The 22,041-nt window shown below is 49.5% G+C and overlaps 1 protein-coding gene across 2 annotated transcripts; it reads left to right on the top strand.

Moving 5' to 3' along the window:
- Positions 1–501: 501 nt before the first annotated feature.
- RAC1 (Rac family small GTPase 1) lies at positions 502–21,554 on the top strand. 2 transcript variants are annotated; one of them, XM_014856025.3, is made up of 7 exons: positions 523–770; positions 8,662–8,733; positions 11,222–11,339; positions 17,212–17,268; positions 18,746–18,808; positions 19,535–19,694; positions 19,983–21,554. In XM_014856025.3, exons 1-7 carry the CDS (start codon positions 736–738, stop codon positions 20,111–20,113), a joined length of 636 nt encoding a protein of 211 aa, XP_014711511.1. In that variant the 5' UTR covers positions 523–735; the 3' UTR covers positions 20,114–21,554. The 2 variants fall into 2 exon arrangements, with proteins under 2 accessions (XP_014711513.1, XP_014711511.1); XM_014856027.3 differs by lacking the exon at positions 17,212–17,268 and having other exon boundaries at positions 502–770.
- The last annotated feature ends 487 nt before the right edge of the window (positions 21,555–22,041 follow it).

Genomic DNA, 22,041 nt, shown 5'->3' with positions numbered 1-22,041 from the left:
AATACACCAAAATATCGAACATTGTCTCCAGAACTTGGTGCAAAGGAAAAGGACACAGTAAACGCTCAATGCGTCCAAAACAATTAATTTTGGCTGCACGAACATCTGTTATTCCTGAATAATGGTGTGGTGGATGGTCTTCTTTATAGTTATAGGTTTCGAATTTTCTAGAAGGACCTCGTCAACACAGAAAATACAGATATCACATAAAAAGGACAGATGGACGTCCTTCGCACGGCCTCGGCCTGCAGTTGGGGGGCGCGCGGGGAGCGGGGCTCTGCACCCCAAGGCTCCCGGCGACGCCGAGGCCAAGGCCAAAGCCGGGCCGGGCCGCTTCCGCGCGCGCACAAAGATGGCGGCCGCCCCGCCCCGCCCCGCCGCCCTCCGAGGCGCGCCCGCGGCCGGAGCCGAGCGCTGCCGAGCGTTTCCCGAGCGCTGCCGAGCGCTGCCGAGCGGCCCCGAAGCCGAGAGGAGCCCCTGGAGGCGCGCGGGCGGGCGGGCGCGGCCCCGCCCCGGAGCCTGGGAGCGGCGGCGCCGGCGCGGGGGAGGGGCGGCCGGATATGAGTGGAGCGGCCATTTCCTGTTTCTCTGCAGTTTTCCCCAGCTTTGGGTGGTGGCCGCCGCTGGCTTTCGGCTTCCAGTCGGCGGAGGGCGAGGCGGCGTGCTCCGCGGCCCCGGCCCCCCGCGCCCCGCCGCCCGCAGCTCCTCGCCTCCGCGGCCCCGCGAGCGGCCGAGATGCAGGCCATCAAGTGTGTGGTGGTGGGAGACGGGTGAGTGCGCGCCGGGCCGCGCGGGGGGCGCGCGGGGGGCCCGGCTCTGCGCGCGGGGGTCCGGGGGGCGCGGACCGGCTCCGGGGGGCTTTCGGGGGGCAGTCCCCCCGGACCGGGCGGGAGGGAAAGTGAACTCCGCCCTCGCGCCCTCGCCCCGCGCCGCCCGCCTCGGCCTGTAGAGGAACGGGGCTGGGAGCGCCGCCTCGTTCCCCAAAAGGACCCTCCCTGGGCTTTTCTGTGACCCCCCTGGAGCCCCCCGGAGAGCTTCGGGGGGCGGCGCCGCGCGGGTGGGCGACGTTTGCCGACTCCTGGCGCGGGCCGGTGCCGCGGCCCCCCATTGATGGACCAGCGGGTGGGGGATGTCTTCCGCGGGTGGTACTTCGCCACTTGTAGGATTTCTTCTTCTTGTTCTTTTTTTTTTTAAATGATCCTTTTTGCTGTTTCCCTGGAGAAACTTTTCAGATTGTCACTGCGAGGAGCAGGGTGGGATCGGAGACTGTTTTTGTCTCTGAACGTGATGTGGTCATTGAAAAAGGGGGGGAAAAAAAAGAGAGAGAGAGATGGGCCTTGGCTTCGTGCGTTCGGGATGGGATGTCGCGGAACAGGCTCCCGGATCCGAGCTGCCCTGTGACTCAAGGCGTTTCTTTGCATGACTGTCTGCGCTGGGTCGGTCCAGGCCCTCGAGGAAGACAAGACTTGTCTTATGCAGTTTTTTTCTCCCGTGGAAACAAGCATCCCAGTGTAATCCGAGCAGAGTTGGGTGTCTCAGCGTTGCTCGAGCGGTGGAGCGTGAACAAGGAAGCTCCAGGAATTACTACCAGTTTCATCCAACTCGGAATGCAACTGGTGCATATCTTTTTTTTTTTTTTTTTTTTTTGGAGTCTTGGAAAGTCGAAGGGAGGGTTCTGGCATCGCTGTTGCTTTTTGGTGGATAGTCCCCAAACTTGTCGTTCGGACTGAAGTTGCCTTTGTGCCTCGCAGTGGATTTGTGAATTCTCGGTCCCTGGAAGTTAGACGTTTGAAATGGTTTCTGTAACTAATTCAGATGCGGGAAGGACACTTGGGACAACTGATTTTTTTTTTAAAGATGCTGGTCTGTCGGGTTTGTCAGACTCCCAGATGTGGAGGATGGTTAACCCTTCGTGGTTGCATGTAATAACTAAAAATTGTAAGTTTCACCCACTTATGTGGTGGAAATATGTATGGTACTTTTTTGTTGTTAACCTTTAAAAGAAAGCTTTACTTTCACGTGGGGCAAAAATATCTAATTAGTTGGTTTAATAGTGAAATCGGTAAATTCGTTCAAATGAAGCTTAAATTATCTGAATTTTCCTTAAAAATGCTGGATCAGTAATGCTTAGATGATGAAATAATACTCACTAGTTTTTTTAAAAATCAGATTGCTGCTAGTTCAGTATCTAACCATAGAATGTCGTGTTCTTACTTGAAGATTGCTGAAACATAAGCTGCAGCAGATAGATTTAGTTTATTTAAAAGTGCTTCCAGATTATGGGCCTCGACTGTGTGTTTTGGCTTGTTGAGTCGAATACTTGTTGAATGTCTACTGTGAGATTTGGATCCTTCCTTTAAATCCCCGCCTCACCATTTATGGGGAAACCCTGAGCGTGTCCCTCATCCCCCAAGAGAGGTGCCTCTAGGGGAAGTCGTGAGGATTCAACAAGATGTTGGATGTTAAGTGCCTCACAGGTGCCTGGGCCCCGCGGAGCAAGTGCCAGCTGCCAGTATTAGTATTTATTATTGTTATTGCTGTTTCTGTTACTGTGAGGCACTCCTAGGCTCCGTGAGGGGAGTATTAGGCCTAAAACACAGTTCCTGGCCTTTGCAGTCAGTTTTTTGATAGTGTATTTGACATTGATGTTGACTAGGGCTGAGCCCTGTTAGAAGTGAAATGTACCTTTACAAAAAAATGTGAGCTGTGTTACTTTGAATGAGGGGTGATACACTGAAAAATCTAGACACATAATTTTCCATACCAAAAATGTTCTTCTGCTTTCACCCAGATAAGATATCTTCCTGCTGATATAGTTGGAATGTTCTTTATTCAAAAAATCGTTAAAGCTGTAAGTGTGGGTCTAAATTTTGTGGGGTGCAGAAGTCACTTCATGTTGTGAAATTTCAGGCAATTAAGGGCAAGTTCAAGCAGTGAACGCAAACCGAGGTTCCACAAATTGCAAGCTTCCTTATTTTAAAAATCTTCTTGGGAATTATGGTTAAAAGCTATGTCATAATCTTATTATAACTAGGATCCGTTAGCCTGTATTCTTCTAATGCATTATTTCCTATGTAGCAGATCGTTTCACTGTGAGTGTAAAATATGAGATAAAAATTGATGCTTTTTTATTCTGTTGATTCTAATTCTGTTAGTCCTTCCTGAACACACGCACCGTCACTTTTCTTTGGGGGACCTCTGCCCCAGATTGTCTCTCAGCTTTACTTAGGTCAGACAGCAAGTCACAGCAAATATTTATAAACAACCATCTTTAGTGGTGCTGTTCTGGCTTGGGTTGACTCGAAGGCGTGACTTGAAGCCCCCCTCATTTCGCTCCAGGCTGGGCTAGTGGTCTCTCCAGCCCAGGGTCTGATGTAGCCAGTGCTGTCCAGGAATTTTGTAGTTGAGCCTGATAAATGCCTTCCGTGATGTCCTCTTTACAGGAATGTGCACCACTCACTCCCCGCTTCTGGGGAACAGTCAGTGACGGTATGATCCGTGGATGTGTAAGCACTTCATGAATTGTCTGTATATTTTGGTCTGGAGGCCCGGGGCTGCCTCTTTTTGACCTCTTGTAAAGGCGTTGGAATTCCGCACTGGCTTCCAAATTTAGGGTTAGTGTTCGACTCTGATCTTGATTGGTAAAATTATACGTAATGCTCTTTTTTTGTTTTTTTCCCCAAATGATAATCCCAGTAAAAGTTGGGGGTTGAGTTCAGTGGAGGAGTATCAGGAATCCACTTCTAGAAACCTTAAAGCCGCCTTTTATGACGTTCTGTCTTTTGCGTTAATCATCTCACGTGTTACTGCTCCCTCCTTTTCCACCTCTGCATCACCAGGTAGCTCTATCTGATAATTTTAGTCTTCCTAGAAAGGAGATGTTTTATCAGGAATCCTGCTACTGAGCCAGTGACCACAGTCATCAGGAGGAATATTTTCCCCCAACACCTTTATGAAAAATTTCAGACATACAGAAAAGCTGAAGGACTTGTGCACTGAGCCCCCGTATACCCACCACTTAGATTCTATAATCAGCATTTTGCTCTGTTTGCTTTATCACCTATCTTCCCATTACTGGGGAATATTTTAAGAGGATTTCTTTTTTTTTTTTTTGGTGAGGGAGATTAGCACTGAGCTAACATCTGTTGCCAATCTTCCTGTTTTTGCTTGAGGAAGGTTGGCCCTGGGCTCACATCTGTGCCCATCTTCCTCTATTTTGTATGTGGGATGCCGCTACAGCGTGGCTTGATGAGCGGTGTGTAGGTCTGTGCCTGGGATCCGAAGCTGCGGACCCAAGGCCGCTGAAGTGGAGCAGACAGACTTGATACTCTGCCGCAGGGCTGGCCCCAAAAGGTTGCAACTTACTTATTTTTACTTATTTATTTTTTTGGTGAGGAAGATTGGCCCTGAGCTAACATCTGTTTCCGCTCTTCCTCTTCTTGCTTGAGGAAGATTGTCGCTGAGCTAACATCTGTGCCAGTCTTCCTAAGAGGATTTAATAGAGGAGTTGATTTTGAAGGAGAATTGGGGTGATATGCAGTCAGATATAAATTCCTGTTTCTGAATTCTGTATCTTCAGCTGACCCAAATATCAGCTACCCCGGGGTTAGGCTTGGTGGTTCTAGAAGAGCCATCCAGAGTGTCGGCTGCTTCAGATTTGAGCTCTGTGGAGCATCCCCATGGAGCATCTTCAGCTTTGAGTGTTCTAGAAACTACCCAGAATCTGAATTTTTTGAAGCCTCCGGTGGTGATAATGGCTGGCTTTCTGTAAGTTGGTTGTGATGTCCCCTGCTAGTGACAGAACATCAGAATTTCAGATTGGGTTTTGTGTTTTTGTAGCACTACTCTATTAGTTTATACATTTTCTGAACTTATTCTCTGCATAGTTATGCGTTTACTGAAGGCCTGCTGGTAGTCACAGAATCCCCAAACCCCATTTCTCAGTGTAAATTGAGGACTTTTCACGCAGCGCCTTGCATTTATGCCGTAAGTATGAATATATATTTGATACTTACGATGCCTGTTCTGCTACATTCTTTAATTTGCCCTTAAGATCTAGGCTATTTCAGACAGCAATACAGGCCCCTTATTTTGGTTTACAGTAGTCATTGGAGAAATCTAGTTTTTCTGTCCTATGAGGTCATTTATCTCTTTTTAAAAAGGCAATGGAGAAAGTTCTTTTTGAACTTCCTGGATCCCTTTGTTAACATGAGAAAATTGCCAGTGTTTCCAGATAGATTGATCATATGTGCTTTTAAGTTCTGGTTTATAGGTTTTAGGAAATAACACTGAAGTTTACCAAAAAATTTCTAAGTGAAAAGCGTCCTTAAAGTTCTCCTAATGGAAAATGAAGACCATAGTAGGAACCTAGATTATTGGCTTTAGTCTTGGTTATTTCTACCCGGTAGAGCGGGAGAAGCACAGATGGGTTAAAAACAGGGCTCACGTGGATGTTCTTCCACCAGACGCACGTTCCTTTACCAGAGTTACGGGTCTTACAAACATTAAAAAAGAGGTTAAACTGAGCAGTTAATATATAAAGTTGGAAATTCCAAATCAGATAGTAACTTCCAGAAGTTCTGCCCAGCATCGGTTAGGGCTGTGACCAAGTACGGCTTCCACTCTTCCTGTGGGGGAAAGCTGTGATGCTGCCCGGAGCCGATGTTGATTTGCCTCTGGTGTGTGTTTGTGGAGTGTCTTTAAAAGAAATGAATAAATACACTGATGGGAGATACATAACCGTTTTCTTTTTATCTGTTTAAAAAAAATAAGTACATATTTGAATCAGAGGTTGGACATGTGCTTATTTAAGAAGTCAATTTTATTTATTTACTTTTTTAAGATTTTTAATTTTCCTTTTTCTCCCCAAAGCCCCCTGGTATAGTTGTGTATTTTTAGTTGCGGGTCCTTCTGATTGTGGCATGTGGGACGCTGCCTCAGTGCGGCTTGATGAGCGGTACCATGTCCGCGCCCAGGATCCGAACTGGCGACGCCCTGGGCCGCTGCAGCGGAGCGCACAAACTTAACCACTCTGCCACGGGGCTGGCCCCAGAAGTCAATTTTAAAATTTAATTTCTTATTGAACACAGGTTTATAGCACGTAATGATTGGTAATAAAATTGCCATCAGCATCAGGTTCTGCCAGTACCTTGAATTCCTTTACAGTTAAACCTTTCAGAAGATGATGCCTCAGCTGAAGATGAAGTTTCAGAAGAGGAGATTTCAGAGCATTTGAAGCACGCTTGGTCGTGTTTCTGTAGTGGCTTTGTTCTGCATACGTATGGAAGAGACTTAGGACGCGATCTTAAGGGAAGTGTGACATTTTAACACAACAGTTAAAACCTTTATAGCTGCTTATTCTTGACATTACGAGGCCATAGCTGTTCACATTTTTACGCAACAGCATTTGTCATTTTCAGAAGAGGTTCTCTGATCGTGGCCTTAGACTCCACTCTCTTCCTCAGCCACCACGTCCAGTCCAGGGCGGAGTCCTGCTTGTTCAGCCTCACGTCCAGGCAGCTCTGGAATGGCCCCTTCTCTTCACCCCGAGCCCCTCCTTGGTCCAGACCAGCCCGCTGGTTCCTGGAAGGCAGCAGCGGCTGCTCCCTTGATTTCCTGCCTCCGGTCCCAGCGTCCTCCGCCCTCTTTCCACTGCATCAGACTGCTCCTCAAAAGGCAAATCCAATGGTTTCTTGGCAACTGAAAACCTCTGTGACTTCCCGACTAGGATCAAGTCCCATGTCCTTAATGGGAAGAGAGGACCCCTCTTCGGGTTTTCTTCTGCCTCTTCCCCCTTATTTGTTCTTAGGTTATACGGGGCTTCTTGTCGTCCGGGCCTCCCCTTATGCTGTTGCTTTTGCCGAGAATGTTCCTCCCTATCGTGTCCCCACTCCTAAGTCTCAGCGTACATCGCAGCCTCCTGTAACCGCCCCCGAGACTAGGTTAGATCCCTTTGCTGTACGTTTCCAGGGTATCTAGTACCACTAGCACACCTGTCGTTTTGTGTAATGACTACTTTCTTCACTTTTTAGTTCAGTAGCTGCATAAATCCCATGAGGTCTGGTTCATCGCAATCTCTTCAGCACCTAGTACACTTTCTGGCATGGCACACAATTTGTTGGTATAGACCGAATTTGAGTTGATGCTCACAGTAGTTTTGTGATGGAATTGCTAGTTTTGCATCCATTTTACAGTTGAGAAAACTGAGGCATAAGGAAGTTCAAACTTACCCAAAAGTCCAGCCAGTACGTGATCGAGTTGGCCAGAGGTCTCAGATCCAGCATCATGACTCCAGGTCTTAGGCTCCTGCTCCTACAGGTTTATTTTTACATTCTAGGCTTTTAGCAAAATGTACGGCCAGTGAGTCATTCCTGTTTAGAAAGCCTTGAGGAGTTGGAAGCTCCTTCCTGGTGATGTAATGTTTGACCCTGTGAGGTCTTTGGCGTGGGGAGTTCCAACTTTTGTTAAGCCTTTAATAATGTTGAGAAGGAAACAAGTATTGGCAAGACTGGCTGGGCCTGTAATCTGCCTGTGGTGAGATTTTTGTCTTAAGCTCAGAGTGCAGGGAAATTAGAAAAGCACTTAACCTCTTTATGGTGAATTCTGATTCATAGTCGTTGAGATTGGATGGCAGAATCTTAGGACTCAGAACCCCAGGGTGTCATCATGACGGGGAGATGGGCTCATTAAGGAGAGCATCTGGTGATCCCTTGGGAGGCCGGGGACTCTGGGCTCTCGGAAGTCCTTGAAGTCACCCATGAATGTTGTAAAATCTGGAGACAGTTTTCTGGCTAATGGTGCAGTGATCGTCTTAATTTTTAGGTGAGATTCTCTCGGAATCCATTTCAGTGGCTGGGAGACTTCCAGCCACCACTCCGACCTCTGCCAGCCGGCCCGCTGTGCCCCCTGCCTGCTGTGCAGGAGGCCCTCCCGTCCCCGGAGGACGTGCTTCCACAGGGTTCCCTTTTACTTCCTCCTCTGCAGCTGTTTGGGAAGTTGACTGCAGCAGCCCTGAGCTGTTAATTAATACGTCTGGAATATGTCACGTTAGCCGCTCTGAGAACTTGCGGGAGTCTGTGAGGGTGGGGCTGGGGAGGTGCAGATGAATTAAGTGAGAGCAGTTCGAGTGGGGGTTAGTGACTAAGCGCTCCATGAAGAGAACGGGGTGCCACTGATTGCCGGAGGCAAGGGGGGCGGGTGGAGCTGCCGCTCAGAGGTGGCAAAATATATCACTTAGCAACAAGGTGGAAGTCGCAGAGGAAGCCTGTGTTTGCATCTTAATACATCAGAATAACGTGGGGATAGACTCGAAGGCTCTTGGGTGAAAGATTTCTGCAGATGTTGGGAGAAGAGACTTTGCGCTTGAAAACTGGTCCTCTTGAACCTTGTGCTTACTTAACAACTGTTTCGTGACCATTAGTGCTCATATCACATACCTCCTGACTGCCTTTCTCAGAAATTCTGGTTTGTTGACTTTAAGTTCAGGATAAAAATAGACGTGTAGTGTTAAATAAAAGGTTATGGGAACTGATTGTTTCCTGTAATGCTGAGGACTTGGTGTATACTCCTTGATTTTTCTATAAATTATTAACAGAACAGTGAAAGTGAGGATTACATTCATGTTGACTAAGCAGCTTACCCCGTTTTTCTCTCTCTCTCCAGAGCTGTAGGTAAGACGTGCCTGCTGATCAGTTACACGACCAATGCGTTTCCCGGAGAGTACATCCCCACCGTGTGAGTAGCTCGAGTCCAGCCGGGCGTGGACTTCCGTGATGTTTTTCGGATTCCTTTGACCTTCGTTTTGCTTTATAAAGCCATTCTTAATCCTCATATGAACTGATATGATTAATTTTCCTCTCAAACATTCATCGAAGTCTAATTATAAGGTATTTAGGCTTTTAAAAAATACTTAATCTAATGTAAAGTTTCCGCATAGTGATGAAGCGTGCCGCTTCCCTCATTGATTTTTTAGACATTCAGGAAACAAAAGAAAGTTAGCTGACAGTGAGGTATAGACTTCAGTGTCCAAGTTTCAGATCCGTTTGGCTCTCTGGGCTCTGTGTGTGGAAGATCAAGGAACGGGAACATGAAATACTCCATTATGTTCTAATTGGCCTTTTCTGGCAAGTAGTCCGATGGTTACATGTCACTCTTGAGGTATGGGCTTTGGAACTGAAACCAGGGCGTGTGGGGCGCGGAGGGGTGTGGGGGGACGGAAGGGGGTGTGGGAGGACGGACTGGCTGCCGGGCTGCTTATCCCCTGTGGGCAGCAGAATTGGGTGGAGACAGAAATCAGCTTTTCTAGTGGTGGGGTTGCTGGGAGCCCCTGGAGCCGAGCCTCGTAATGTGCCGCCCCGCGCCCCAGGGGAGCTCTGTCCCCACAGCCGCCCCCTGGCCCCCCCAGGGCGCCCCTCCTCAAGCACAGCACACGCACTTAGGTGCTCTCTGGAGTGTCCTGCGCACATTTTAATATAGTGGAATTATACTGTCCACGTTGTCCCAAATTTGTGGTGGGGTCTTTCCTTATCCAGACTTGCAGACAGAGCTAAATCATTAACAGTTGTTAATGACAGAAATGCTACAGCTGATTTAGCCCCTGGTTGTTTAGGTCTTTGGGGGCGGGCATTACAAATAGTTCTGTGTGAAACATCATCGCACGTGTCTTTGTGCACATGTGATGGTTTATTGGAAGTGGAATTGTGCCCCATCCAAAGGGAAGGGGGACTTTAACTTTGGAGAGCTACCAGCCAGTTGCTGTCGAAACAGCTGTCACTGTGTCCAGCTGTGACCGAAATGGCCCCTTAGTGCGTGCTGTGGTTAACACGAGTGAAAAAAGTTACCTCCGCATTTGCATTCTGATCACCACTGAGGTTAAAATCTGAATGTTTACTGTCCTTTTGTGGTCTTCCGTAAATTACCTGTTGAAATCCTTTGCCTACCTTTCTAGTGCAATTTTTTCTTACTGGTGGAACTTTTGTATATAAGAAACATTAATCCTTCTGTCTCTCATTTGTCTTTGAACTTCGTTATGGTGTCCTCTGCCATGGAGAAGAGTAACATTTTTATCTAAATGTGCCACTCCTCCCTTCCCCTGCTGTGTCTTACTTAGGAAGACCATTCCTACTTCAGCGATGCCAAAATACTCTTTAGTATTTTTTCTAGGATTTTTGTGGCTGAAGTTTTTATCTTTAATTCACTTAGAATTTACTTTTCGGTATTATATGAGGCAGGCACCTGATTCTTTTTCCCAGATGGACAAAAAAGTCACAATACCATCGATTGAATAACCTGTCCTTTTCTTACAGAAGCAGAATTCCACACAAACCTTTTCTTTATGAAAGCTGGTTTGGTCTTTAAATTCTGTGAACCACATTGGAACCTTGCTGTGACCTTGACTTTGCTGTTGCCGTGTAGTCAGACCCTAAGTTGTAGTCTTAAGAGTATGTAAAAATGAATTCGGGAGTTTTATTTGAAAGGCTGCTGTGTATTGGGTTCTGTTTGGTACTTGCCCTGGTTTGAATTGCAAGGCCCGATTTTCTTTTTAATGAAACTACTCTAGGCTACTTGTAGTAATTTTTAATGTCAACCTTATTTCCCCCCGTGAGCCTGTAGGCTTTTCTGGGGTGCTGCTGCTTATAGTTGACTAATTATGTCTGTCAGCTTCTAATTAATTGAAATACATGTGTAATGTGGTACACTCACTCTGAAAACGTCACGTGGTCGCGTCTCACGTGGTTGGTTTGTGTTTCCGCTGCACTCGGGTTGCAGGCATGAGTGACCAAGACTCAACTAATTCACCCTCCACTCAGGTGGGTGTTCTGGAAACAGTGCAGAGCGCAGCTCTTGTGAGGCGCCACTTTGTTAAAAATGAGTCAGATGTGTACCTGAAAAACTCAACAAGTGGGGTTTGATAAAGGGACTCATTTTATACTTTATTTCCTCCTGGGCAGAAAAGTGTTAATGTTCTAATTTTTTTATTGCTGCCAGTAATTCGTGTCAGTTACATTGAGCAGCTTGCCCTGTGTTTCTCGGGCGGGTTTCCCTTCCCCCGATCCCGGTTCCTCTCTGCCCGCAGGCCGGGGTCTTTGCTGGCCTGCAGCCTCCGGCCGCTCCTAACCTTCTCAGCACACGTCCTCTGGGCCCCCGGCTAGGACAGCCACTCAGGTCCTCATCTGTGCCTTACGCTCCACTAAAGACTAACCATTTCTACTCCATTCCACAGCTTTGACAACTATTCTGCCAATGTTATGGTAGATGGAAAACCGGTGAATCTGGGCTTGTGGGATACAGCTGGACAAGAAGATTACGACAGATTGCGTCCCCTCTCCTACCCGCAAACAGTAAGGATCGTGACTGACGTTTGATGTCCTTCTGAATATACAGTTCCCCAGTGTTTGATTAATTGCATGTCACCAGTGGATTTGCTTATATTGCCATCTTTTGGGTATATTGAGTAATAGCAAATAAAGTTGTTGGTGCGGTAGTGACTGTCCCCCTAGATGCACACCGGGCTTGGTCGGTTGGTTTTTATTTTTGAGCATTACCAGTTGTTGGCAGTTACTGCCGACGACGCTGTGCGCCGCACGTCCTTTCGTTGAGGTTTAGGACAGCCGGACGAAGCCGGTATCGCGAGGTTCTCTACAGCAGCTTCAGTGGCTGTTAGTCTCAAGGTTAGTTTGCTGTGGGCAGTTTTGTACCATACAATCAAGCTAAGCAGTTAAGATGAGGTTTCTTTAAATCAAGTTAGTAACTAATCTTATGGGTTTCATACTATTTTTCTGTAAAGTACCGTTCATCCTCGGTGGCATTAGTACCGAAATCTTGTCGGTGTTGACTGAGGTTTCAGTTTTGTAAAAATGTGTCCAGTGTGTCCAGTCAGAAACTTGTAGATTGGTTTGTTCCTGTATCACACACTAAATGCCCTCCTTGCCACAGCACCACCTGGTGAGACATGGTCAGGAGCCACCTTCTTTAGGAAGCGGTCGTTTTCCTTGTGTTATTTGCTTATCTTGTTACATTTTTCATTTTAAAAGTCTATTGTAAAACAGCTTTGGAGACAGGTGGCTGAAGGCGCGGTTGGGCAGACACGGGGGTGGCCATGGCGCCGCCCCTCTCCTGGCGGTGTAAGCTCACGCAGCTTTCCCCTCCCTCTGCACCGCGTTCTGGGAGGTTAGACGAGTTACTGTACGTACAGCACAGAAACCGGTCCAGGCCTGGCGCTGCCTGCAGGGTAGCTGCTCCTGCGACTCCGCCTCGTCCTTCTGTGGATGAGGGGATAGACCTGGGCAGCTCCCGAGCTGCGAGTGGAGGCAGCGCGAGCTGCAGCAGGCTGGGGGCCGGCCCGGGGAGGCAGGCTCGGCCCTTTGTCTCGGGTTAGTGTGGGTGAAAGTAACTAATTAGTTCCAGGCTACCCAGTTCTTGTTTCTGTTTTTTCTTTAAATGAACTTCCTGTTCAGCAGTGATAGTTTTAAACTTTTGAGCACAGCCTTTCCCAGGCAGCTGTCATTGTCTTCTGTTTGTTTCCTGCTGGAGGAATTGCCGGATACCGCTTCTTAGAGCTGTAGATTTTTGCCGATTGTCCTTGGGGGTTCTCAGTTAGTCTCTAGCTAAAAATTAACTGTGATTAAGTATTAAAAATCAGCGGTAATCACCAAATGGTTCGAATTCTTCGCTGCTCTTCACTGTTGAGGAGACTGTTCCATACCCACTGGGCACCTAGTAATTCCAAATGTTAAATGGATTTGCCAGCATATTGGCTGGTAAAGTAGGAGTCCCCAACCCACTGGATCCATCTAGAAGGGCGGGGTGTCACTGCTGAGAAATGAGAACCACCTCCTGTGACTCAGGGGGTCCAGGGCAGGGCGCGGCCTTTTTCTCTAAGGGAGTCACTCACTGCCTCTAAGGGAGTCACAAGTCAAAGGTGATGTGGCAAGAGTCCCACTTTGTGTGCCAGCGAGCTCACAGATAAGTAACAGATTGCATCAAGCCTCAGTGTGTGAGGCTGGAAATCCAGCCTTTTATGTCCCTCCTGTGTAAGGCCGTAGACTGTTTTCCTGTCAAATGCTTGAACCGCAAAAAGGGAGGAAAACATGACCCTTCGCCTCCAGTAGCTCCAGGACTGTGAAACACACCGTGTGCCAGCGTAGAGGGTTGCGTGGGTGCTCGAGAGCAGAGGGGCGAGAGCACCCAGCCAGCAGTTAACCGTGTGCCTGCCTGGACGCCTTTGGAGATGGGGAAGTTAGCGTGGCTCCTGAGGGGCGGGCCCCGAATCCTGAGATCCTGGAGCCTAAAGATCTCCTTCCGTGAGCCGTGCTGTCCTGCCGAGAAGAGCAGGCTCTGAAGTGACAGGCTGGCGCCTTGGTTTCTCGTTGACAAAGGGGAAACCTCTAAGTTGGTAGCAAATGGAACGTGGTCTCCAGGTGTTGGCTCTTTGCTCTGCAGGCCTGTTTGTGTGGCTCATCCCTGACTGCGCAGGCCTGCTCCTGAGGGGCCAGCTGGACGACTGCCTAGCCGAGGCTCACCCCTTTTTAGGTCTTTGTGACCTAAAAAGACATGTTATGTTTCCTCTGGTCATTTAATGCTGCCACCCGTCTCTGTTGGTTAGCTCTGTGTCACTAAGTTAAATCTGTTTAAACTATTAGTTTCTACTTCATTCTCCACAAGAGGAGGAGCAGGCAGTCATCATTTTCAGTATAAATTGCCCTTCAAGTTTTAATTTTTCTAAATTAAGTAATCCTTGGAGCTTTTCTATTCTTTAGTAAGTTATCTTTATATTCCGTTTTTTTTTTTTTTTTTTTTGCTTTTTCTCCCCAAATCCCCCCAGTACATCAGTACATAGTCGTATATTTTAGTTGTGGGTCCTTCTAGTTGTGGCATATGGGACGCCGCCTCAACATGGCCTTGATGAGTGGTGCCATGTCCACGCCCAGGATCCAAACTGGCGAAACCCTGGGCCGCCGAAGCAGTGCGCACGAACTTAACCACTCGGCCACGGGGCAGCCCCTTATTCCCTTTTAAAAGTACTTTGTAAGGGGGCTGGCCTGTGGCCAAGTGGTTAAGTTCTCAGTCTCAGCTTTGGCAGCCTGGGGTTCGCCAGTTCGGATGCTGGGTGTGGACCTGCGCACGGCTCATCAGGCCGTGCTGAGGCGGCGTCCCACGAAGAACCCGAGTAACCTACAACTAGGATGTACCACTACGTACTGGGGCTCTGGGAAGGGTGGAAAAAGGAAGATTGGCAACAGATCTGAGCTCAGGGCCAGTCTTCCTCACCAAAAAAAATCCTTTGTAAGTCCTGCCTATTCCTCTTCAGTTGTGTTTGGAATCAAGGCGTGTTCAGCATAGTGCTCAAGCCCAGCGTCATGTTGTGTCCAGTCACCTGCGTGTGCCTGCATGTTCCGGGATTTAGTGGTGTGATGGGAGCATATGTGACTTGCGAAAGTCATAACAAGGCCTGAGTCCTGCGCATTCTGAGAGCCCTGTGCTGCCCAACCTGTTCGAGGGGAACCCGGGCCTCTGTGTGCTCGGGTCAGCCGGGACCTCAGCGTGTCGTGCCAGTGTGTTCATTTTCTCTGTGTGCTCTGACGGGAGAAGGTTTTTAAGAACTGAGCTAGACCCCTGCGACGTTAGGTAGAAAGGAAAACCACCGTGGTTGGCTTGGCTATTTTGATTTTCAAAAGGCTTTGAGTTTTGTTAGCTTGGCTGTCACAGCATCCGTGTCCTCCAGCCAAAAATCGCAGGAACACACCTGTGGTTAAACAGAATTGGGTCTGTTACTTGTTACTCTGCCACCAGGGGGCACACCTTGGGGGGGCTGTGGGTGGGATTGGGCTCGTGTGGGTGAGTGGGCGGGGCTGGGGAGCGGGGCTCTGCTGTGGGTTGGCTGCTGGCAGGAAGCAGGGGAGTTCCGTGGGTGTTAGGATAACTCTCAGCTGGAGGTGGGGCTGAAGCGAGGCTAATGCTGTGATGGGTGCGGGCGCAGAAGTGGTCCCGCTCTCTCCTTGGCTGGGGGAAGGGGTGTTTAGTGATTGGGTGGTTTGCACGGTGACTTGTCTTTGTTTATACTTAAACAAGATTGCGAAGTGGTCTTCTCTTTAGTCCTTTGCTTGTGGTCTCATTTCAGCAGGGGCACACAGTGACCTTGTCTGATGTTGGTGTTCTGGGGCTTGTTACATTCCGCAGGAACATGCCATGGCCGAGCCGTGAGCGCCAGGCAGCTCCCAGGTGGCAGGGCACTTTTCTCTTTTTCTGAAGCTGGTTTTCGTGGCAGCTCCACGTTGATGATGCATGTGCAGCTGCTTTTCTGTGCTGTGTTTATGTACCCGGGGCCTTTTCCGAGTGCACAGAATGCCTGTATTAAAAAAATATTCAAGCCTGAACATAAAACCAGGTGGAAAGCATTTGGAAGAGACTAAAACAAAAGAGAGAGAAAGGCCAGTGCTTTTGGAGCAGCGAGGTTGCAGCTGTCCAGAAGTCAGGCCCCGTCTGCTTCAGCTGAGAGCAGAGTCGTCTCTCTGGATTGTCCCGCTGACAGATGGGGGCGGGGGCAGCAGTAAGAGCTGCTGCTCTGGCTGGACTTTTGACCAGGAGGGAGGCCTGGTTTGTGAGACAGGAGTCATAAAGTCACTGAAGGCACGATGTGAGTCTGGCGAAGTCCGAGATGTCCTGCCGATCTCAGGAACGTGGCATTCAAGTCCAGCGGAAAGATGGGCCTGTCACCCATGCCAGCTTAGGCGGAATAAGGAGGCTCCGGAGCACAGGGGGACCCCTGTGAGGCAGGATGAGGACGGCTACGCCCCAGGCAGCCGGTGTCAGGCCCTCTGAGGGTTCCGAGGACAGACACATATTAGAGACCCCAGCCAAGGTGGAGCCACTCCGGGCGGGGCATCAGGTGGGCAGGCAAAGGTCGGAATGAATGGATGCCAGAAGAGCAGCGTCAGAAGCACTAGGATGTTTCCTTAAAGCCATATTTAGACTGGGGGAAGAAAAAGGAAGGAGGAAGGAACAGGCAGATGGTGTAATGTTAACGTGGGATGGAAAGCATGTGTCTTCATCGAAAAAGATGTTCCTATGGGGCCAGCCTGGTGGTGCAGTGGTTAAGATCCTGCGCTCTGCTTCGGCGGCCCGGGGATTGCGCATTTGGATCCCAGGTGCAGACCTACAGACCACTTAGCAAGCCATGCTGTGCCAGGTGTCCCACATACGAAGTAGAGGAGGATGGGCATAGATGTTAGCTCAGGGCTGATCTTCCTCAGCAGGAAAAAAGAAAGGGTAGAACAGATGTGGTTAGAGGATATTTTGAAGTTGCATTTTTGTGGCTGATGCCCATGAGTCTCTGTATCACAGTAAAGATTTGGCATCATGTCAAGGCCTTGGGAGGACAGATCTTCAAAAATAGCTCACAGAATTGTAAATTAGAGAAGCTTGAGTGAGAAGAAATTAACATGCTTCTCTTGTCCATCTCTTAAAAGAATTCCAGGGTTCTGTGCTGCTGGGAGAGCACGTCTTTCAGTGTTTATTGGAGCAGGGCGATTAATTGAAAGCGTGTGATAAACACTGGAAACAGTCACTCTGGGCCGCCCCGTCCAGATCTGCTGGGGGCGGGAGTCGAAGGTCTCGGTGCAGCAGCACTGTTCCTTTTGTTGTTGCGGGGGTCCCTGACTTCACACCACGCCTGACGGGGAGAGCCCGGTGGTCCGGCACAGGGGAGCTGTGCTCACAGCCCTCAGACCTGGCGGCGGTCCTGGAGGGCCTGGGTCACACACGGCTGCTCTGCGCTGTGTGCCGGGCCTCCGCCGGGCTCGTGTCGGAGATGTCGGGGAGGCGCGCTTGGCGCTGAGGGATGCCGGCCAGCGGGCCTTGGCCGAGGGAAGGACCCTTCCTGTCTGAGCCTAAGCTGGCGCTGCACAGGCCTGCGCACCTGCTGCCAGAGGAGGACCCTGTGCCTGCGCTGCCATGGGCAGGAGCGCCTGTCGCCTTCCCACTGATTCCTGACCTCTGTCCTCCCCGTCCTCGACCTTCGCAGGGCGCTCCCTTGGCCGGGCGGATGGAGTGTTGCGGTGGCATTTGGCGTCTTGGGCCTGTTAGATCCTCATCTGTGTTTAGATCCCTCGGGAGGGGTGAGACGGAATTCTGATGAAGAATAGTAATGAGTTATACTGATTTTACTCTCGTCAGTTTTTACTAAACTCAAACGAAGTTCTCGTGCATTACTAGGTTGGAGAAACGTATGGTAAGGATATAACCTCCAGGGGCAAAGACAAGCCGATGGCCGTATGTAAACCTTTCACTCGCCTTCAGTTTCAAGCTTCCTCTCTCCTCTCGTTTCCCCTAGTTTTCCCAGGATTTCCTGTTGAGCCTCTCGCCCCTTGAGTGCTTGATATTCGATTCACTCAAGGTCGGGGTTCCGCTCGATGAAATCTGCTTTCACTAGAACCTGACAGTTACCTCCCAGCTTGACTGTCCCCCTCCCGAGAGAGGAGGCCTTGCCCGCAAGGGCGCCTCCAGGCTGGTTGGGGCGGCGACGCCGGGCTCCACCTCGCAGCTCCCCGCGGACTGTGCGCTTGAGCGGAGCGGGACTGAGGCGGCTGCGGGCCGGGGGCCTGTCCGGGCGCGGCTGTGCGTGCTGGTGCGCTAACCCCACCCTGCTCTGAACAGTAATCAGCTCTGTGCCGAGCGGCCGTGGTGGCGGTTCTTGGGCAAGCTTGTGCATGCGCTGGCGTTTTTCAAATGTCATTTATAAAAAGCTGTCGTGTGGGATGTTTCCTTCCCTTTCAGGTACAAGAGTATCAGCTGGATGATTGAAAGTGTTAGTTTGGGAATTGTGTGCATTTCACAAAGCAGCATAATTGCCTTGGAATTTTCCAGGAAAATGTTTTCCAAACCTAGCATTTTAGAAACTCTTGGGCATTTTTTAATACAAGTAAATATTTAAATTTGACTTTTTACACAGTACAGGACAGGAGGGAAGCCCAAATATTTTCCATGCAGCCAGAAGCTGGTTCAGGTCCTTGTTCTGCACCTGCTTTTCCTTTCAGCGTCTACTTCAGCCACCACTGCTCCGGGCGCAGGTTCCCCAGAGGCCCTGCGTGGATTTGAGAGGCTCTGACAGCTCAGGAGACGCCACCGAACACCCCAGAGCATCCTCCGTCACAGAGGAGCGTGCTCATGGAGCACTGCTGGAGACCTCCCCGCCCCCCGGGTGCCAGCCACTCTGATGGCAGTTCAAGATGCATGTTGTACTCAGCGTGCACATGGGGAGCGTGATGAGAAGCATGCTGTTTGTAGATAATCTTTTTAAAATTGACTCTGCTTTTGAGAAACTGAGACCAAATTTTACAGACATTCTGGAGTAGGACCTTGCCCCTTGATCTTGCGCCCGTGTGTAATGGGTCGTACGTTCCCAGTGGGGTCGGCAGTGATGGCAAAGAGGCCTCCGCGGCCTCAAGGAGCTGCTGGCGTGTTTGGCCCCGCTCCCTGTTCTCAGGAGGAGCCGGGTGTCTGCGCTGGCTCTGGTTCGGGAGCCGTCCGCCGCAGCTGAAGGGGGTCCGGGGGGGCCGTCAGCACAAGCTCCTGCACAGCAGGTGCGCTGCGTGCGACGGTTCATTCCCAACAGCATGAGTTTGTTTTCTTTCCCATTTCTTTTCTTTTTTTATTGAAGCATAAATTCCCAGCAGCATTTAGAAAGCAAAGTGCATTCGCCATTATAAGACCATTTTTCTAAACGCCTCCCTCTGTTTCCTTTTTATAGGACGTCTTCTTAATTTGCTTTTCTCTTGTGAGTCCTGCATCATTTGAAAATGTCCGTGCAAAGGTAAGTGGAGACTTTTTAGAAAAATATTTTGTTACGTAATGTCACGCTCAGGAAGAAACGTTAAAAATAAAATAGCATTTACTGATAGAAATGTTCAGTTATTTCGACTGGCTTCAGGAAGTCTGCTCCCGAGGCAGGTAATGAGTTTAAGCAGATGCTTCAGCGTGTGGGCTTCTCCGGTTCCGGGTCCGCTCCGGGGCTGCTCTCAGGAAAATGACCACCACGCCTTTCTGCTCCTGCGTCTTTCACAGATCTTAGTGAAAATGCCGCGTGCAAGACGCCCTTCAGGTCCAGTGCCGAGGGTGTGCTCAGCGGGGTCGTGGCCGCAGGGTGAGACCTCGGTCCCTATGGTTCACGCATTCTCATCCCTGAATATATGAAGGGTTTTCTAACCTAAGAACTTGAGTCGTTTTACCGAAAACAAAGTGGTTTTTGTCGGGGGCCTTTCCTTCCTCTTCCCCTCTCACTCTCACTGACACACCGAGCCTGTTGTGGAGGGTCGTTGGTCCTGGGAGTCCTGCCTTGCTAAGCACACAGGCCCAGGTGGTCTGCCTGGGTTTAGGTAGTCCGTGGTTCTGGGCGGTGTGAGCCAGGCTGGAGCGCAGGCGCCGTTTCCTGCAGGAGTGACTCAGGCGGGGCGGTGACAGCTTGGCACGAGTGTGGTTATCGGTGAAGGGAGTTCATAAAGGAGCGTGTCCATAACTTGATTCCTTTCTTCCCATCTAGTGGTATCCTGAAGTGCGACACCATTGTCCCAACACTCCCATCATTCTGGTGGGGACTAAACTTGATCTTAGGGATGACAAGGACACGATCGAGAAACTGAAGGAGAAGAAGCTGACTCCCATCACCTACCCGCAGGGCCTAGCCATGGCCAAGGAGATCGGTAGGAAATCCTGCGTGTCTCACGTCTGCTTGGCACGCGTTTTCATTTGTGTGGCAGAGACTGGCCTCCAGTTGGGGAAGTGGAGTGTGCTCCTCCGGCTCAGGGTCTGGCTCACTTTCGGGGACAAGCGCAGCAGGGCCTTCGGTGGTCGAGTCTGGGAGGCAGAGACGGGCCGCTCCGCTGTGCCGGGCGTGGCAGGGGGCGGGCGGGAGCGCTGCGTCGCCTGTGCTGGCGGGATGGGCCCGTGCGAGCGCTGCGCGTGGCACTCAGAGGCGCGTCTCTCGGCAGGTGCTGTCAAATACCTGGAGTGCTCGGCGCTCACACAGCGAGGCCTCAAGACAGTGTTCGATGAAGCTATTCGAGCCGTCCTCTGCCCGCCTCCCGTCAAGAAGAGGAAGAGGAAATGCCTGCTGCTGTGAACGGCCGCGCCCGCCCGCCCCTCGGAACCTTTGTACGCTTTGCTCAGAAACAGTGGAGCCTTCGCACTCAATGCCAAGTTTTTGTTACAGATTAGTTTTTCCATAAAACCATTTTGAACCAATCAGTAATTTCTAGGTTTTGTTTGTTTAAAGTGTAAGAGTTCAAACTTTCACGTTCTATTAAAATTTAGCCCTAAAATGACCAGCTTTCTTAAAGCCTTATTTTTCGAAAGCCCCTGTTCTTGCTTGAGAGTTGCCAAAATACCTTGTGAACTAAGTCGCGTTGTGCTGAGAACACTAAGCACTAAACCGCGTGAGGCCTTCGCCTTTCCGGAGCCCGCGGCTCGGGGTTAGCGCAGACCCCTGACGAGTTCCTGCGTTCCTGACCCAACCTTGTACTGTAGCTCATGACGGGATGAGGGTAACAACTCAGCTCTTTGGATCAAGCTTTTTGATTTCGTAGTGAGACTTTTTAAAAAAAAATTAGTGTTAGCTTTGCTGAGATTCTGAACAGAACTCTGCCTCACGTGTCTGTCCCACGAAGCGTTCTGCTCCAGCCCCGGGTGCCCTGGGGTGGAGTGTGCGGGACATTGGGTGTGATCAAAGGATGAAGACAGTATTTTGACACAATGATGAAGTGGAGGTTAATTTACACTACATTGTACACGTAATAATTAAACCGAATGAAAGTGTCACGGGTAAAAATTTTAAAAGGTTAATTTCTGCCAAATGCAGCAGACGATGAAGGTCGGTCGGTATGATCCGTAACTGTCCTCTGAAGCGTTCCTCGTTCCTAAGCCTGCCACCCTGCCCGAAATCGGGCATTTAATTCCACTTTGAACTGGTCATTCCCGTAGTCGCTAACTTAGTGCGTGCTTTTCTTATAGCACCCTTCTTCATGAGCAATATGCCTCCTTGTATTATAAAATCTTTCTGATAACGCATTAGAAACTTCTTTTGTAGATTAGTAAAAAGTGCATTCCTGTTTTCATTTTACTTTATTCAAAGCTAATAAGTGCTTTCCTTAGTTTTCTAGTAACTAGGTGTAAAAATCATGTGTTGCAGCTTTCCGGTTTTTAAGATATTTTAGATATTCTTAAACTATGAACCTTCTTAACATCGCTGTCTTGCCAGATCCCCCCACTGCACCTTGACTAACGCTGGCCCTCTTCGCCTCGCCCCGTGGACACTTGCTTCCCGGTGTTGCCCTGCCTAACGATGTTCCTTTGGGTCTGTGAGGTTCTGTAAACCCCATGCTCGTGCTAATGAATTCTGTACAACTTACCCACTGGCAAGAATACGAGGTCGGACCTTTCAACCACTAGAACAAAATTTTTTAAATTGACCGTTGCAGAATTGTGGAGTGTTTCTACATTGATCTTTTGCTAATGCAATTAGCAGTATGTTTTGCATGTAAGACTTAATAAATCCTGGAATCATACGACTGGTGATACTGAATTCTTGAGAGCCTGGTGAGCAGCCTCCTGGGGGGTGTGTTCATTTGCCTCGCTTGAAAACCCTGGGTTGTTGGAGAGTCGTTTCCAGTGCATGTTGTCACGCTGGGGGGACGGGGAGTGCCCCCCTCCGGGGAGAGAATGTGGATGAAGCAGGTAAGGATGGGGGAGGGGGTAATGTTTGGTTTCGGACCTGTTGAGTGCTGGTGAGAACGTACTCACGTGACGGCCACATTGGGGCGTGTGTGCACGGGCATTTTGGGCCAGAGCTCTGGGCTGAAAACGCAGATGTTGGGACCTGAGTTGGCAGCTTGGTGGCACAGAGGCTATATGACTAAGATCCCTTCTGGAGCCTGAAATTATGCTCTACACACTTCCTGTTGGAATCAGTTATCTAAATACTCCTTTTTACCAAAGATACTGTCATGCGTAGTTTAAAGAGCAAATAGTTCTAAAGGTTTGCTATAAAAACAA

Source organism: Equus asinus, chromosome 14 (genome assembly GCF_041296235.1).
Source record: "Equus asinus isolate D_3611 breed Donkey chromosome 14, EquAss-T2T_v2, whole genome shotgun sequence".
NCBI classification, from domain to species: domain Eukaryota; kingdom Metazoa; phylum Chordata; class Mammalia; order Perissodactyla; family Equidae; genus Equus; species Equus asinus.
This window is presented reverse-complemented; position numbering and strand designations above follow the sequence as displayed.

What these genes read in the sequence shown, in the direction of transcription:
- RAC1 (XM_014856025.3), top strand. Translation starts at nt 736, where the DNA reads ATGCAGGCCATCAAGTGTGTGGTGGTGGGAGACGG. An exon ending in TGTGTGGTGGTGGGAGACGG is followed by an intron (nt 771 to 8,661) that starts GTGAGTGCGCGC and finishes CTCTCTCTCCAG; the next exon opens with AGCTGTAGGTAAGACGTGCC. An exon ending in TTGAAAATGTCCGTGCAAAG is followed by an intron (nt 18,809 to 19,534) that starts GTAAGTGGAGAC and finishes CTTCCCATCTAG; the next exon opens with TGGTATCCTGAAGTGCGACA.